This window comes from Tamandua tetradactyla, chromosome 8 (genome assembly GCF_023851605.1).
Source record: "Tamandua tetradactyla isolate mTamTet1 chromosome 8, mTamTet1.pri, whole genome shotgun sequence".
Taxonomy (NCBI): domain Eukaryota; kingdom Metazoa; phylum Chordata; class Mammalia; order Pilosa; family Myrmecophagidae; genus Tamandua; species Tamandua tetradactyla.
In genome coordinates, this window is record NC_135334.1 from 84,382,103 (window position 1) to 84,397,926 (window position 15,824).

The following is a 15,824-nucleotide window of genomic DNA, read 5'->3' on the forward strand; positions in this document are numbered from 1 at the left end:
ACCACTCTTGGCCATGATAACACCTGAGGATTGGAACCAAGTCCAATGGACTTTTCTTATAATACCCACATGGCTGGCTTAGAGAACACCTTACCAAAAAAAAGTAGGAATGATCAGATAGCTGGTGCCAAATCCTAACAAATCACAATTCTAAAATCCAGTATAATGAGCATATTAATCATCTGGAACACCGGAGAGCTAATTGTGTTTAGGCTTTTCCAGTGAAAATTCAAATTATGAGTGATGAATTCTACAAGAGTGGTTGAACTCCTTATTCTCCAATTCTTGGCTGGCAGAGGGTAGTTACCAAAGCTGTTCCTAAATGATGTTTCATTGATTTCTCACTGTGTAGGATTGATAATTAGCATGTCTACTCAAGCATGACAACACACCTGAAGCAGACAACCTGGTCTGGTCTCCAGACATGAGCCTGCCTTAGGCGCTAATTGGTGGGTGGCCCTTTGATAGATAATCTTTAGATCTAGGATCCTAAATGTATGTTTATATATTTTAAGAAAAAAACATATCTAGGACACAGATGGAAATATTTATGTTTCCAAATAATCTCAATAATTTATACATATATACCAAACATACCCTTTTTATACACATCATTTTATTCAGTATTTACAACAACCCTGTGTGATAGGCAGGACCAGCAGCTTTGTTCAGTTTTTCAGGTGATGAAACTGAGGTACAGAGAGATGCTGTAATTTACCCAAAGCCTTGCAATTTTTCTTACTTTTAGTCCAGTGCTCCCCCCATTAGATCAGTGGTGGTTTTCAGCACTGGCTGCGGAGTAGGATCACCTGAGCAGTTTGAAAGCTACTGATGCTTGGATCCTACCTCCTTATGATTTAATTGGCCTGGGAGTGTTTCCTGGACATGGATAGTCTGAAAAGTTCCTCAGGTGATTCTAATGTTTAGTCAACGCTGGGAATCTCTGCACTAGACCTTGTTGCTTCTCTAATGAAGATAAACATCATCGACTACAGAGGAAACCTTGGTCTTTGACCACACCTGCATGCTGCTAAAATAATTTGCTGATCAGCTAAATTGAATAAAACAAACCGCTCTTTTTAAAAAACAAAAACAAAATGACTCAAGGGAGGAAAAACACTTATACTTTACTCAGGGCAACACTGTCTGCACATGCTCCTCCTTTAGCTGACAAAGCTGAGTGGTATAGTCACCCCTCAGAGATAGGCTGGAAAGCTGTAAGACCAGGCCTGAGGCAGCAGCAAGTCCATGGCCTTAACAGCTATGCACACTGCCTCCAAGGGTAGCAGACTTCCTACTAGAATGTGTATCAGGGATGGAAAAGCTGAGCCAAAAATTCCTGCTAACTCAATGCTAACACTTTGGGATATTAAAACAGAAATATTTACTATTTGATTCTACAAATCTGCTAACAGAATGACAACATGTCTTTCTTAAAAGCTAACACAAGCACATAAATCTAATCTGGGCACTCATTCATACCCACTCTGTAGTACAGGACCTTGCCACACTTGGGGGCAATTTATTAGTTTTCATTAAAAAAAGCAACACCACCAAAACTAACAATAAAGATGGAACAGGGTCATACAAACACTTACCATGCTCTAATCTTTCATAGTCTGAATCCAGGAGAAATGTTTTAAAGCGATTAGATACATAGTGGAAAGCCAAGAACTTTAAGTAATACAGATTGAATTCAAACTCAGTTGGATACTGATTGTGAACCTGAAGCACAAGGCAAAGAAAAGAGTGAAAATCAAATCAAACAAAGAGTGGAATGCCACACCACTGAATGCTGTCCCAAGTTAGGCCGGGGACCATTCATTTTCTCATTCAACAAATACTTGAATTTCTACCAAAGTGGAGACGGGAAGGGAACGAGCCTTGTGGAGCACCTACTATATGCCAGAAACCATGCTAGGCGTATTATAAACATCTTGTGTAATCTTCACAGTAACAGTGCAAGTTAGGCATTAATATACCACTTTACAAATGAGGAAACTGAGAATCAGTAAGATTATGTAATTTATCCTATGTCATTCAAATGTAACTGGTGAGCCCAAATTTGAACCCTGGCTTGTTAGGCTCCAAGATCTGGGCCTCGTTCACTACATTACACTACGATAGGCACTTGAGAGATAAATAAAATCAACATAAATTATGATTCTTGCTTTTCAGGAGCTTTTGGAATAATAATATGGAATCCAATAGAGAAAACTATACTTACAGAAGTTTGGCAGTGAAAGGAATGAGAAGATAGTGGCTTAAGGGTAGAGCAAGAGAAGTTTTCTGGACAACAGAAATGTGTACATGTCTCAAGGCAATGCAGGAGAAGTCAACAGAGAGACTTTTTGTAGAAAGAGCTGGTAGCTAAGAGAACAAGGCCCTGAAAAAACAGGAATGAATGAGGTAAAGGGTCCAAAGATAGGGAAGAGCCTTGGAAACAAGGAGGAATAAAAGAGTAGATAAAGAGAAAGTGCCAAGGGAAGGTAGAGGTATTTATGCCTTTTAACCTTAATTTTTCTTAGTAAATTAGTCCATGAAGCCATTGGACATAGAATAAGGATGAAGGAATGATATGGGAGCAAGGCAGCAGGGTAAAACTTGAAACAATAACTGAGCTATGAGCATATTTTATGCAATGCAAGCTACTCTGGGAAGCCATTGGCAGAAGGTAGGCTGAAGACTTTGTACAGATTATCCAAGCTACCTAGCAATCCCACCTCTATATTGCTCAAGCAAGCTCTCATGACCAGCTAGTGCATTTTTGTTTGGTTGAGACAAGTTCCAATTACAATTGTACTTGCTTAAAAGCTGTGTCAAGTGAACACTGTTGGCACATTGTAAAAACATTAGCTTTCCTCTCCCTGTTTAATTTGGCAACGTAGAACCACACTTGGTCAGCCAAAGGGAGCAGGGATGCATGTAATAAATTGATTGCTCAATGGACCAATGGTAATTTAAAGTCATGAGCTACATATTACTCACTTATCAAAGCTTATTTCTGATTAGAAACCTAGTTTTTAGTGATGATTAAAAGTTTATTTCTGGCAATATTTTCTTATCGGCTTTTTAATCAAACTAGAATTTTAGCTCATAAGTTCTGCAAAATAAAACGAATTTTACAAAGACTCATTAAAAGAGTGTGATTATTATGCATGGGTCTGTATACCTTGGAGTTGCTTCCTGGAAGCACTCTGAGCCACTGCCCTTCCTGTTGCGTGAGGTCTCTATAGAACAGAAATGCTCTATCAATTAAACATTAACTCTCCATTCCCTACCACCACCTTGGCCCCTGATAACCTGTATTCAAGTTTCTGACTCTATGAATTTGAAATTTAAGCACCAGATTTTGTCTTGTGAATGCAGTTAACCCTTCGTTTCTTTCTATATTATAATAGAAAGACATTTCAGGAAATTCCTCATTTCTTAATATCAGATTCCAAATGTGGTATCTAGGTATTAACAATTTGTACTAGTGTGGCACCTTTATTACAGTTGATGAAAGGAGATTATTATGATTGCACTATTAACTATAGTTCATAGCTTACATTAGTGTTTATTGTTGGTGTATGGATTTAAAATTTTTAAAAAATTCTAGTAACATTTATAGAACCTAAAAATTCCCCCTTTAACCACATTCAAATATATAACTTTTCTATCACCCCAAACAGAAATGCTCTATCAATAAAACGTTAACTCTCCATTCCCCATCCCTGCCCCAGCCCCTGGTAACCTATGTTCTAGTTTCTGACTGTCTGAATTTGCTTATCCTAATTATTTCATATAAGTGAGATTATATAACATGATGTCTTCAGGTTCGTCTATGTTAGAACTTCATGAAATTTCATAACTTAATATTCAATTAATTGTATGTATATAACACATTTTGTTTATTCCTCTATTGATGGACACTTGAGTTGCTTCTCTGTTTTGGCTCTTGTGAATAATGCTGCTATGAACACTGCTGTATAAATACCTGAGTTCCTGTTTTCAATTATTTTGGGTATATAACAAGAGGTGGGATTGAAAGGTAATACAGTAATTCTATGTTTAACTTTTTGAGGAACTGCCAACCTGTTTCCTATAGCAACTGTACCATTTTACATACTCACAAACAGTGTATGAGGGCTCCTATTTTTCTGCATCCTTATCAACACTTGCTATTTTCCGTGTTTAAAAAAAAATAGCCATTCTAGTGGATATGAAGTGGCATCAGATTGTGGTTTTGATTTGCATTTCCCTAATGGCTAATGATGTTGAGCATCTTTTCATGTGCTTATTGGCCATTGTATATCTTTTCAAGGAACCGGCTTTTGGTTTCATTGGTCTTTTCTACTTTTGGTTACAAGAATTTTAGGGCCTAAATACAAGTCTGCTTGAAATAAATTTAGCCTTATTATATTATGTAGTATTAGGAATAATAGGCATCTCTGCCAACAAATCAATTCTACATGAGCATATCTCTAAATATCTAAATATCTCTAAATTAGGCCTCTCAGGCATCAGCTGGATTCTGTTGTTCAAAATAATTTTATATTTAACTTGCTGAATATTAAAAAAATATGGATTTAAAAGACAAAAACATTTTAGTTTTTTTTTTTCATGTTACTCACAGAAACCTGACAATTTCACTTATAAGAAGAGAATCTGATTTGGAATTTGGAGAAACCTGCATTTTTTTAAAATTTATTTTTTTGCCATGTGCCATTAAGTATTTTGTGAAATTTAAAGGCCCATAAAAATAAGCTATGACTCAAATCCTAGGAAAGATCAACATTTTGGGAATAAAATTTAATAAATTAAAACTGGATTTTGCTTTCAGAAATTATAAATATTATGCTACAAAAGACCCTAGATAGAATGGTATCAACATCTGAAAAACTATGGGTATGGTATCAAATTAGTTTTGCTATTTCATAGTTTAAGATTTCACAAGCATTAGTTGTGTATTTTTTTAAGTACCTTGTATAAGATTTTTCAAAATCCTTCCATATTATATAGATGAAGAAGATGAAGTACAAAGAGATTATTTTATCTAAAAGATCACAAAGTCAGTAGGTAGGACCAATATGCAAATTCAGATTTTATGGATTTAAACATTAAAAACCTTAATTGCTTTGTTATAAAATAGCATGAATTACTGCCAATCACTCCAGTTTTCAAAATGAATAGGTGGCAGAGACCAGAAACTCTTGGATATACCATCACTCCCTTAGCTGTAGCTATTTTACCATTTTAATGGATAAATTTCAGAGTAACATGCATGTATATATGTATGTATGGGGAGTGCTTAGCTGCTCACATGTGCTCACAATCAAGTCTCATCTTCAAAAAGCAAATATCTTTTCTCTTCGGAATAGGGCTTTTCATAGTGCTGGCATGTGACAATTGTGAGGAGAATCACATCACAAAGCCAGACCAGAGTGAATCAATTTACAACTTGAATAAATTTCAAAGGCAAGGTTAAAACTGTTATTTTGCTCAGTGTAGGAAAATAATGAAAATATTCTGAGGTGCTCTCAAAGATTTACTCTAATGCTGAAAAATAAAAGGAATGCTTTCTTATACTTCTTGTTTTCATTGATATTATACATATTTTTCCTTTTGGTATATTTAAAAAAGAATGTTAGATGAAAATTTCATCTTTATATTTTGGATGAATTTCCCTTTTGAATTTGGCTCAACTATTTGAAGGAATAAAATTCCTTTAACTATTAAAGGAAGCATCCTGTAATGATATCATTTGAGCTAAGCAAATTTCTTTTAGAAGCAACAAAAAATCTGCCAGATGTTGTTATTATGAAACAGTGATTTAGCATTTATAATTCATCTGACACCTGGATATACTGGCATAAACAATAGCTTTTTGTATGATGAGGCAGTTCTAATTTAAGATCAGGGCTTCATCTGTTTTCTTTGTAACTTTATTAGTACTAATGGACAAGGCTAGGCATATTTCCATGGCCCACCTTCTGGCACTCAGCATGTTAGAAATGGTTAATAGGCATGGAACATATTCTACCGTGGAAATTTTCAGTTGGTGCTGCTGCGTAATTTTGAATTTATTTTTCTGTTTTTGGGCCTGGCTCTGGTTTAGGCCTCTGAGCGACTGAGGACAGCACAAATTCGAATTGTCTGGTCCAAGCCAGAGACATGTAAAGCACTATTGTTCACTTGAAAGTCATTCAAAGAAAGCATTTTCTAATGCCTAAAACCAATATGTAGATGATGAAACATTACATTATAATTAAGAAACATTATTTTTAACTGCATTCTTCTTAGACTTCTCTGTTTCTGAATGAATAAACAATCCCTTTATAGCACAAAATAATTTGCCCCACCAAAGCTGATACCTATCATAGCCAAGCATACTTTAAATGCCACAATTAAGGTCATATGCTAACTTTGTCATGACTTGTCTGCACTCAGTTTATTATGTATGGGGCACTAAGTCAAAGGAAGGTTCTGACAAAATTTAAAAAAACAGTATTTTAATTAAAATAATTATTAATATGGTACTAGATTTGTAACCATCCTAAAGGGGTCTTTAGACCCTGAACAATACTATTTTCTACAATATGTAAAGCATTCACCTAAAATAATCGAGCTTTCATTAAGAGTCAACTTTTGTTTTTGATTTCAGAACCAACTGGTTTATAGAGAACATTTGAATTTTAACTTCTTTTTTAAAATAAATAAAACCTGTAACCAAAAATTGAACATATACCATAAGTTGCTTTATATAACAGAATTATTTTAAGCATCTATTGCAATGTGTTCTAGAGATAAAAGGAATATAATTTATACTTCATTTCAGTTTATGATAAATTGTTTTATTCTTACCACTTAAGGGGTACTTACAGAATACAGATTACCTTTCAATATTCAAGACTCCTCATTCTTCCACCCCACCCCTACAATAAAAGTAAGCATTATGTTCCAAGTATTTATTGTACTTGGGACAGAATGATGTTCCCATCTGCAAGGACAGTACGTTTTATATGAGACCCTCCCATCCCTTACTGATTGTGACTAGATTTTTTTTTGCTGACTCCAATGTTTAAGCATGCAGACGTATACACATTGAGCACAGAGATTTAACACATTTAGTAGTGGATTTAACTTAAGCCAAATTTAGCTATATATGCTCAGACCCCTGTAACTTTCCTCCCATTAAAAAACAAAACAAAACAAACATATTCTCCTCCTCCTTACAATTTCAGAGAAAGGAATTAAAGGTAAAAACCCACAGGCGGTGGGGATGGTGGGAAGAGAGAAGTAGCAGGCCAAGAAAATTCAGCAAATTGTGGGAAGATGGAAAATGGAAGGAAGAATAACAGTGAATGATAGAAGAGCAGAAGTGAGACTGTGACACCTGCAGGAGGAAAACCATTTGAGAAGGTACCAGTTTGCTCTGGAAACACAGAAAGGCTCAGGTCTCAGAGGCCCAAGTGCTGAATAATACAGGGATGAAATGAGAGCTGAAAATAGGAACTAGCTGGAAGTCTATAGAGGCAATGGCTAGACTTTCAGGGCCCTTTACCACCCTATGTAGCCATGTGATTACCTTTTCTAGAGCAAGAGACTAGAGGTTTAACTGGAAAAACAGAACTTGATAAATTCTGGACTTGGGTACACCAGACACAATTTGGTTATATAAATGGCTTTTTCCCAAACTCAGCACAATGCTGTTGAGATCCATTCAAGTTGCTGCATGTGTCAATAGTTCATCCCTTTTTATTGCTGAATGTACCAAAGTTTGTTTAGCTGTTTGGCTGTTTTTGGACATTCCCCCTTGCTCCACCCTCTCCTATCTTCTCTGCCAAGTTTTTGGTAATTACAAATAAAGCTTTCATGTGCAATACAATTATATTCGAAGTGAGGTTCTTGTAAAAAACATATAATTAGGTTATGTTTTCTTATCTACTCTGCCCCAATGTCTGTCATTTAATTGGTGTATTTAGACCATTTACATTTAATATAATTACTGAAAATGTTAGGGAGTAAGTTTGTCATTTTAGTTTTTGTCTTCTGTTTGTTTTCTTTTTCCTGTTTTCTGAGGATTGCCCAAACCACTTTTAGAATTTTTTTATAATTCCATTTTGATTTATTTATAGTGTTTTTTAAGTATATATTCTTATGTGTCTTTTTTAGTGGACTTTATGAAAACACTGACACATACTACAATTTGTAGAGACCTTGAAAGTATTACACCTAGTTAAATAGTCAGTTGTATTAAATTCTGAAATCAGAAAGTATGATCTTTGCTTTATTTCATGATTCTTTTGGCTCTTTGGGGTCTCTTGAGATGCTCTATGAATTTTAGAATGAGCTTTCATTTCTGTAGAAAATGTCAATGAGTTTGATGGGGATTACGCTGAATCTGTAGACAGCTTTGGGGAGGACTGCCATCTTAACAATATCATGAACATGAGATGTCTTTCCATTTACTTCAGGTCTTTTAAAATTACTTTCAGCAATGTTTTGCAGTTTTTAGTGTATAAGTCTTGTACAACCTGGTCAAATTTATTCTTTATTTTATTCTTCTTGGTGCTTTGTAAATGGAATTGTTTTCTTAATTTTCCTTTTGGATACTCATTCCTACTGGATAGAAATATATTTTCATATATTATATTTGCATAAAGATCTTGTAACCAACAATGTTGCTGAATTCACTTGTTAGCTCTAACAGCTTTTTGATGGATTCTTCAGGATTATCTATATGCAAGATCATGTCATCTGTGACTAGAGACAGTTTTACCTCTTGCTTTCCAATCTGAATGCCATTTATTTCCTTTTCTTGCTTAATTGTTCTTGTTAGAATTTCCAGTCCAAGTTGAATAGAAGTGGTTAAAAGTGGGTATCTTTGTCTTGCTCCTGATCTTAGGGGGAAAGCTTCATTCTCTCACAACCAAGAATGATGTTAGTTCTTTATCATGTTGAGGAAATTACCTTCTATTCCTAATTTTCAGAGTTTTTTTTTTTTAATCATGGATTTTGTCAAATGATTTTTCTGTACCAACTGAGATAATGTGTTTCTTTTTCTCTTGTACTATCAAAGTGGTATATTACATTGATTAATTTTCATGTCAAGCTGTGCTTACATTCCTGAGATAACTCCCACTTGATCATGGTGCATAATCCTTTAAATACGCTGTTGGATTCAGTTTGCTAGTATTTTGTGGTGGGCATTTGCATCTATATTCATGAAGGATACTGGTCTGTAATTTTCTCTTCTTGTGGTATCTTTAACTGTCTTGAATATCAGGGCAATGTTGGCCTTATAGAATCAGTTAGGAAGTGTTTCCTCCTCTTCAACTTTTTTGGAAGAGTTTGAATGGGTGTGGTACTAATTCTTCTTGGAATGCTTGGTAAAATTCACCAGTGAGGCCATCTGATGCTGGGTTTTCTCTGCTGGATTTTTTTTTTTTTTTTTGCATGGGCAGGCAACGGGAATCGAGCCCAGGTCTCTGGAATGGCAGGTGAGAACCCTGCCTGCTGAGCCATCATGGCCCATACTGTTGGGTGGTTTTTGATGACAGACTCAATCTTTGCTAGTTAGTAGTCTGTTGAGATCTTGTATTTTTTTCTTGAGTCAATGTAGGTAGTTTGTATGTTTCTAGGAATTTATGCCTTTCATCTAGGTTACATAATTTGTTGGCACACAGTTGTCCACAGTATTCTGTTAAAATCCTTTTTATTTCTATAGGGTCAGTAGTATTGGCTCAGCTTTTATTTCCAATTTTTGTTATTTGCATCCTCTCTCATTTTATTCTGTCAGTCTAGTAAAAATTTGTTGATTTTATTGATCTTTTCAAAGAACCAACTTTTGCTTTTGTTGATTCTCTCTACTGTTTTTTTAAATTCTCTCATTTATTTCTGCACTAATCTTTTTTATTTCCTTCCTTTGGTTCATTTTTTTGTTTCATTTGCTCTTCTTTTTCTAATCCTTCCAGTTTTGAGGTTAGGTCTGTGATTTGAGATCATATTCTTTAATGTAAACATTTAGAGCTATAAATTTTCTTCTTAACACTACCTTTGCTACATTCCGTAAGTTTTGGTGCATTGTGTTTTTCTTTTCATTTGTATCAAGATATTTCCTAATTTCTTCTTTGTCCCCCCCTTTTGATTTCCAATTTTCTTATTTCATTGGGTTACCATCAAGAACATTAATTTAACAAAATGCCAGAGGTTAGGAATAATTTTTATTAGTACAAATATGGCTATGTTTTATAGAATTATAAATCTGTAGTTGCTCAACTTAATTGATAACAATATAAATATATTATCAACTTAGGTCTATTTTAGATCCATTTTCCATTCATGTTTCTTTACAGGATGGAAGAACAAATTTCACAGAGGAATTGATAAATCAAAGAAATCAAGAAGTTCTCTACTGGCTGGTATCCATTTCTACTGGAGGAACAGAAGGATGGCTGTTCCTCCATCCATGACACATTCCCTTCATCTCTGTTGTGGGAATCCCTGTCGGGATTGTGAGACAAGTCCACAGAGGCCAGGTCCTTTGATTTGACAATCAGGAGGGTCTCCCCCTTTACTTTACCCTCCCCCAGCCCTTCTGAGGTACAGCTTCTTGTGGTTTCATCATCATGCCAACTTATCAAACTACTCAGGTGGATGTTACTATCCATCCCTTCTCACAGACTCAGAAGTAACAATCCCAAACTCTGGACACTGAACTTCAAGGGACCCCTACCACAATCACACAGACAGAAAATCCTTAGAAGAGCACCTGCCCAACTTCTTTATTCAGACTATGAGACTTTTAAAGCAGTAATTTAGAAAATATGATCTACTGTCCTTTATTTGTCAAGTTTAAAAGGACACCAACAAAAGAAAGGTTGACCATTCCATTAAGTTATTCATCAACACAACATAACACTCTTTCAAAAATGTTTGTCCCCTCAATCTGTAATATTCATTTCAAGTCAAGTTTTTGGAGATGCTTTTGTCAATAACATTGTCTCTCTTTCTGCTTCAAGTTGCTCAGTCAAAATAATCTATTCTCCCCAAAGACAGATGTTTTCTTTTACCTGATTTTGTCTTTCAATATCTCTGATCACTCCACCATGAAGTCTCAGGAGCTAGTGATTGTGAGGAGTGGACAACTTTTGCCTAGAAGGCCAGGGCTTCTGGGCACTAGGTCAGTTGGGGAGGGGTGGAGTCACTCCAGGCCTCCAAGATACACACAGGTTGCAGTGGGACCTGCTGAGCCCAGCACAGGGGAGGGGGCATGGAACCTGGGTCTCCTTCATGGAAAGTGAGCATTCTACCACTGAACCACCCATGCACCCTCCCATTGGTTTTTAAGACTACATTACTTTTACACATATTTGTGAATTTTCCAGTTTTTTCTGTTATTGATTTCTAGCCTCACTCCATTCTTATACTTCCTTTGGATGGGCCATCATTTCCTATTTTTTATTTGTCTTGTAATTATTTGTTGCATACTGTACATTTGATAGTTTAAAGTGTTACCTCTGGGATTCAGTCCCTGAACTGTCTGTTTCTTAAATTTGTTTCCAGCTAGTAATATTATAGAGATTTCCTTGAGTGCCAGGTGCTAATGAACACAAAAAATCCAATGCCAAAAAAGAGACCTCTCATAGTCTTTCAAATTGGCTCTGCATCAAATTGTACTCTCCTTCAGAGTTTAGCCCTCCTATCACAGGATTAGCCTGAGGCAAAAGTAAAGTGCCATTTCTGAGCCTGTGTCTTGAACTGGGCTTGTGCTCACTTGAGGCCTTAGGAATCTCCCCTTATTTACAGTTGAATGCCCATGATACTCCCTATAAAATACTTTCTTTCCCTTCCAGTGCTCTATTGCATGACTTAAAGTTGACCCAGGCAGCTTTGACTTAAGTTTTTTTTTCTTAATCTGCTTTATTTGTCCACAAGCTGCTCCTGCCTACAGGGTAAGCTCTGGTTGGTGGAACCCAAGACAAACTTCCTGGCTGTTTTTCAGTCTGCCACCCGATAGATTGGCACCAACATACTGGCATCCTAGTAGGCACATGGAGGTTACTCTGTTCCCTTTGGAACAGGGCCAGAGACGGACAATGGGAGTGTACGTTGGCTCCATGCCATGAAGGAGTTGAAGGAGGTGTCAGCCAGGTTGCCATGAGTTTCTCCTACTATTTTTTTACTGTTGTATTTCTTGATTTGACACCCCCAGTTCCTGTAACCCTTTAACTGTTTCCTGGACTTTTGAAGAAGATGACCCTGACAGTTTTTGCTAGTTGTTCAAAGATTCTGTTGGGGAATGGTACCTTGGAGCATGTTACACTGACAGCTTGGTTGACTGAGTGCCTGGAATCTCACTTTCATTTTTGAAGCATAATTTTTCTGGATATATAATTCTTGGTTGACAGGTTTTTCTTTCAGCATTTAAAATGTCATCCCACTACCTTCTGGTTTCCATGGTTTCTTATGAGAGAAACCCCAACTGTTAATTTTATTGAGGATCCCTTTACATGACAGTCACTTTTTTCTTGCTGCTCTCAAGATTCTTGCATTGTCTTTGGATTTTGACTATTTGAATACAGTATGTCTTGGTGTGAATTTCTTTGAATTTATCCTATTTGGAATTTTGTTAAGTTTTTTGGAGCTACTGATTGTTTTTCATCAAATTTATTGATATTTCTGATTTAGTCAGACATCATTCCCCTGGTTTCCTTTAGTTCTTTCAGCAACTTAAGATAGTTGATAAAAAATTTTTGTCTAGTAAGTATAATGTCTGGGCTTCTTCATGGTTAGTTTCTATTCATTTCTTTTTCTCCTGTGAAGGACCTATAAATTTTTGTTTCTGTGCATTTCTCATACTTTTTTTTGTTGGAAATGATACTTTTACTATTATAATGTGGTAACTGGAATTCAGATTAATGTAGTTCTTAGTTTAGTGACCTGATGAAAGTATTTTTGTTAAAGACTATATTCTTTGTCTTGCATGGTATTTTAGTTTCTTAGGTTGCTTAAACAAATACCAATGAAATGGCTAGGGTTAAACAATGAAAATTTATTTGTTCACAGTTTTGAGGTTATGAAAATGTTCAAATCAAGGCATCATCTCCAAACCAAGGCATCAGCAAGGTGACGCTTTCTCTCCAAGACTGTGGTATTCTGGGGCTGGCTGCTGGTGGACTTTGGTTCTTCTGTTACATGGTAAGGCACACAGTAGTGTCTCCTGGTGTCTTCCTTCTCTTTTGGGTTCCATTTCAGCTTTTTGCTTCCTTTATCTGAATTTTATTATCTTATAAGGGACACCAGTAATAGGATTAAGACCCATTCTGATTGAGGTGGGCTACATCTCATTTGAAGCAAACTCACCAAATGGTCTTGCTTATAATGGGTTCACACCCACAGGAATGGGTTAACTTTAAGAACATATTTTTCTGGGTATGTATAGTTCCAAACCATCCCACAAAGCCACCCAAGTCTCTGTTCCATTAGCTTAGTATTCAGTTGGTTACTTAATGGAAATTTCCTTAAACGGCTGAAACAGCAAGCACCTCCCACCTTCTCACACCTCCCCTTCCTCCCCCCACATAAACACAGACTCAAGACTCTCTGCTGGACTTTACAAATTGGGTCTGTGTTGAGGTACTCTTTGAGTGCTTATCCAGGCTGTTTACGAGAGTTGTTTACAACTCTTCAAAGCCCTATTTCCCTATGGATCTCTTTCCCCAGCCTCTCCATCCTAGCCTTTTCAATCTTTCTACTTCTTATCCTATTTATTATCTCTTGCAGTAGGAGCTGCAGCCAGTATGTTTGCCTTTAAATGTTTTTGACAACTGCTGCCCTGGAGGCCAACTCAACCCTGAGAAAGCTCCAAGACTTTCTAAAGAGTGGCAAGTCCCTGAGCAGATTTCTCAGGTAGCCATGAGACAGGTGAAAACACACAACCCTAGTTATTTGAGAACTATGTTCCCACTGATCCTTCTGATACCAGCAAGCTACACGGCAATTGCCTTCATGGTTGCCACTGAACTGTGGAATGGCAAATAGCAGGTAAGTAAGTTAAAAATCAAAATGTTTTCTTACTTGTAATTCAGCAGCAGCTGAAGAATTCTTAGAAATTCCCCTGGTTGTTGTAAGTTTTTCATTAGATTCCAGAATTATGAAAAAGTTAATTTTGATGGTTGCCAGCTTTATCACTGCTTTATGGAGGGACAGAGTTTTAGATGATAAATAAAAAAGAATCAGTCTTATTCAGCCATAAAAAGGAATTACTGATATATGCTAAAATGTAGATGAATCTTGAAAATATTATGCTAAGTGAAAAAAGTCAGACACAAAAAGTCCTATGGTGTATGATTCCATTTATATGAAATATCCAGAACCATCAAATCTATAGAGACAGAAAGCAAATTGGTGGTTACCAAGGGCTGGGGAGGAGAAAATGGGGAGTACTTGCTTAAAGGGTATAGCGTTTCCTTTTGGGGTGATGAAAATGTTTTGGAACTAGATAGAGGTCATGGCTGTACAACATGTGAATATACTAAATGCCACTTAATTGTTCACTTTATAATGGTTAATATTCTGTTTTGTGAATTTCCCCTCACTTAAAAGAATTTTTAAAAAACTTAATGGAAATATAAGACATACCCACAAACCCTAAACAAAAGGCAGAAATTTGAAAATTCTTAAATTCCTTTTAGGATAAAAATATGTGAAACTGAAAATATGGATGTTTTCTGTATAGCTATGGTTACTATCTTAGATGGCTCAGTAAAGAAATTTGTTACACAATCAGTCTGTTCTCAGTCTAATTCTTATTTCAACAAATGTCATCACGGGTGGTTCTACCTGTCATTCCTCTTACTTAGTTTATTCTTTGGGTTAAATGGGAGATATGACTCTGATGTTCCTATATTTGGTCTGCTCCTACCTGTTTTTAAAACATGAGTACTTCATTACAGGGATTGTGGCGGCAATATTTGAAGATATGTAGTTTTTGGTACACCATAGACCTTTAAAGAAAACTAAATGCTTCATCTAGTGTTCACCTAAAGAAACAGCGATATGATCACAACAGTGGGGTAAAAACTGATGGCATGTATATATTGGCACAGAAAGTATAGGCCTGTAGCAAGGTGCCTTCCTAAGAACCTTTTCAGGAAAATTTCAACAAGCCAATGACTCCATTATCATAAAAAATGAGATATTGTGCTCATTTTAAAGTGTCGTAAACCACAGAAAAGCTATGTCCTTTAATTCTGATTCAATATTGTAGGGTGGAAACTTTGATTGGATTATTTTCATCGAGGTGTGGCATGCCCAGGCGTGAGTGCGACCTTTTGATTAGATTACTTCCATAGAGATGTGGCACACCCAATTGTGGGTTTGGCCTTCTGATTAGATGGAGACGTGACTCTGTCCATTCAAAGTGGGTCTTGATTAGTTTACTGGGGTCCTTTAAAAAGGGAAACATTTTGGAGTTGCTTCAGAGCTGAGAGAGATGCAGATATTTGGAGATGCAGAGCCCAGCAGACATTGCATTGCGCCTTCCCATGAGATGCTAAGTGAGCCAGAACCCAGATTTGCGTCATGGAGGAGCTAAGTGAAGGCCCAGAGACACTTAAAGAGGAAATGACTGGCATCAGAAGCTGGAAGCAATGGAACCTGGAACGAGGACTAGCAAATGCCAGCCATGTGCCTTCCATGTGACAGACACTGGCCTTTCTTGAGTCAAGGTATCTTTCTATGGATGCCTTAGTTTGGACATTTTTCTGGCTTTAGAACTGTAAACTTGTAACTTAATTCCTTTTTTAAAAGCTGTTCCATTTCTGGAATATTGCATT

At 36.4% G+C, this 15,824-nt stretch overlaps 1 protein-coding gene across 7 annotated transcripts in view; it reads right to left on the bottom strand.

Moving 5' to 3' along the window:
- Positions 1–15,824, bottom strand: part of SBF2 (SET binding factor 2) — a 685,303-nt gene that overhangs the window by 26,449 nt on the left and 643,030 nt on the right. For 6 of the 7 annotated variants that reach the window (XM_077113970.1, XM_077113972.1, XM_077113966.1 and 3 more), the window contains one exon: positions 1,599–1,725. In XM_077113970.1, coding sequence (XP_076970085.1) covers positions 1,599–1,725 — 127 coding nt within the window. Of the gene's footprint in view, positions 1–1,598; positions 1,726–13,574; positions 14,181–15,824 lie in introns of those variants that run through there. The other variant, XM_077113973.1, reaches the window with a different exon arrangement.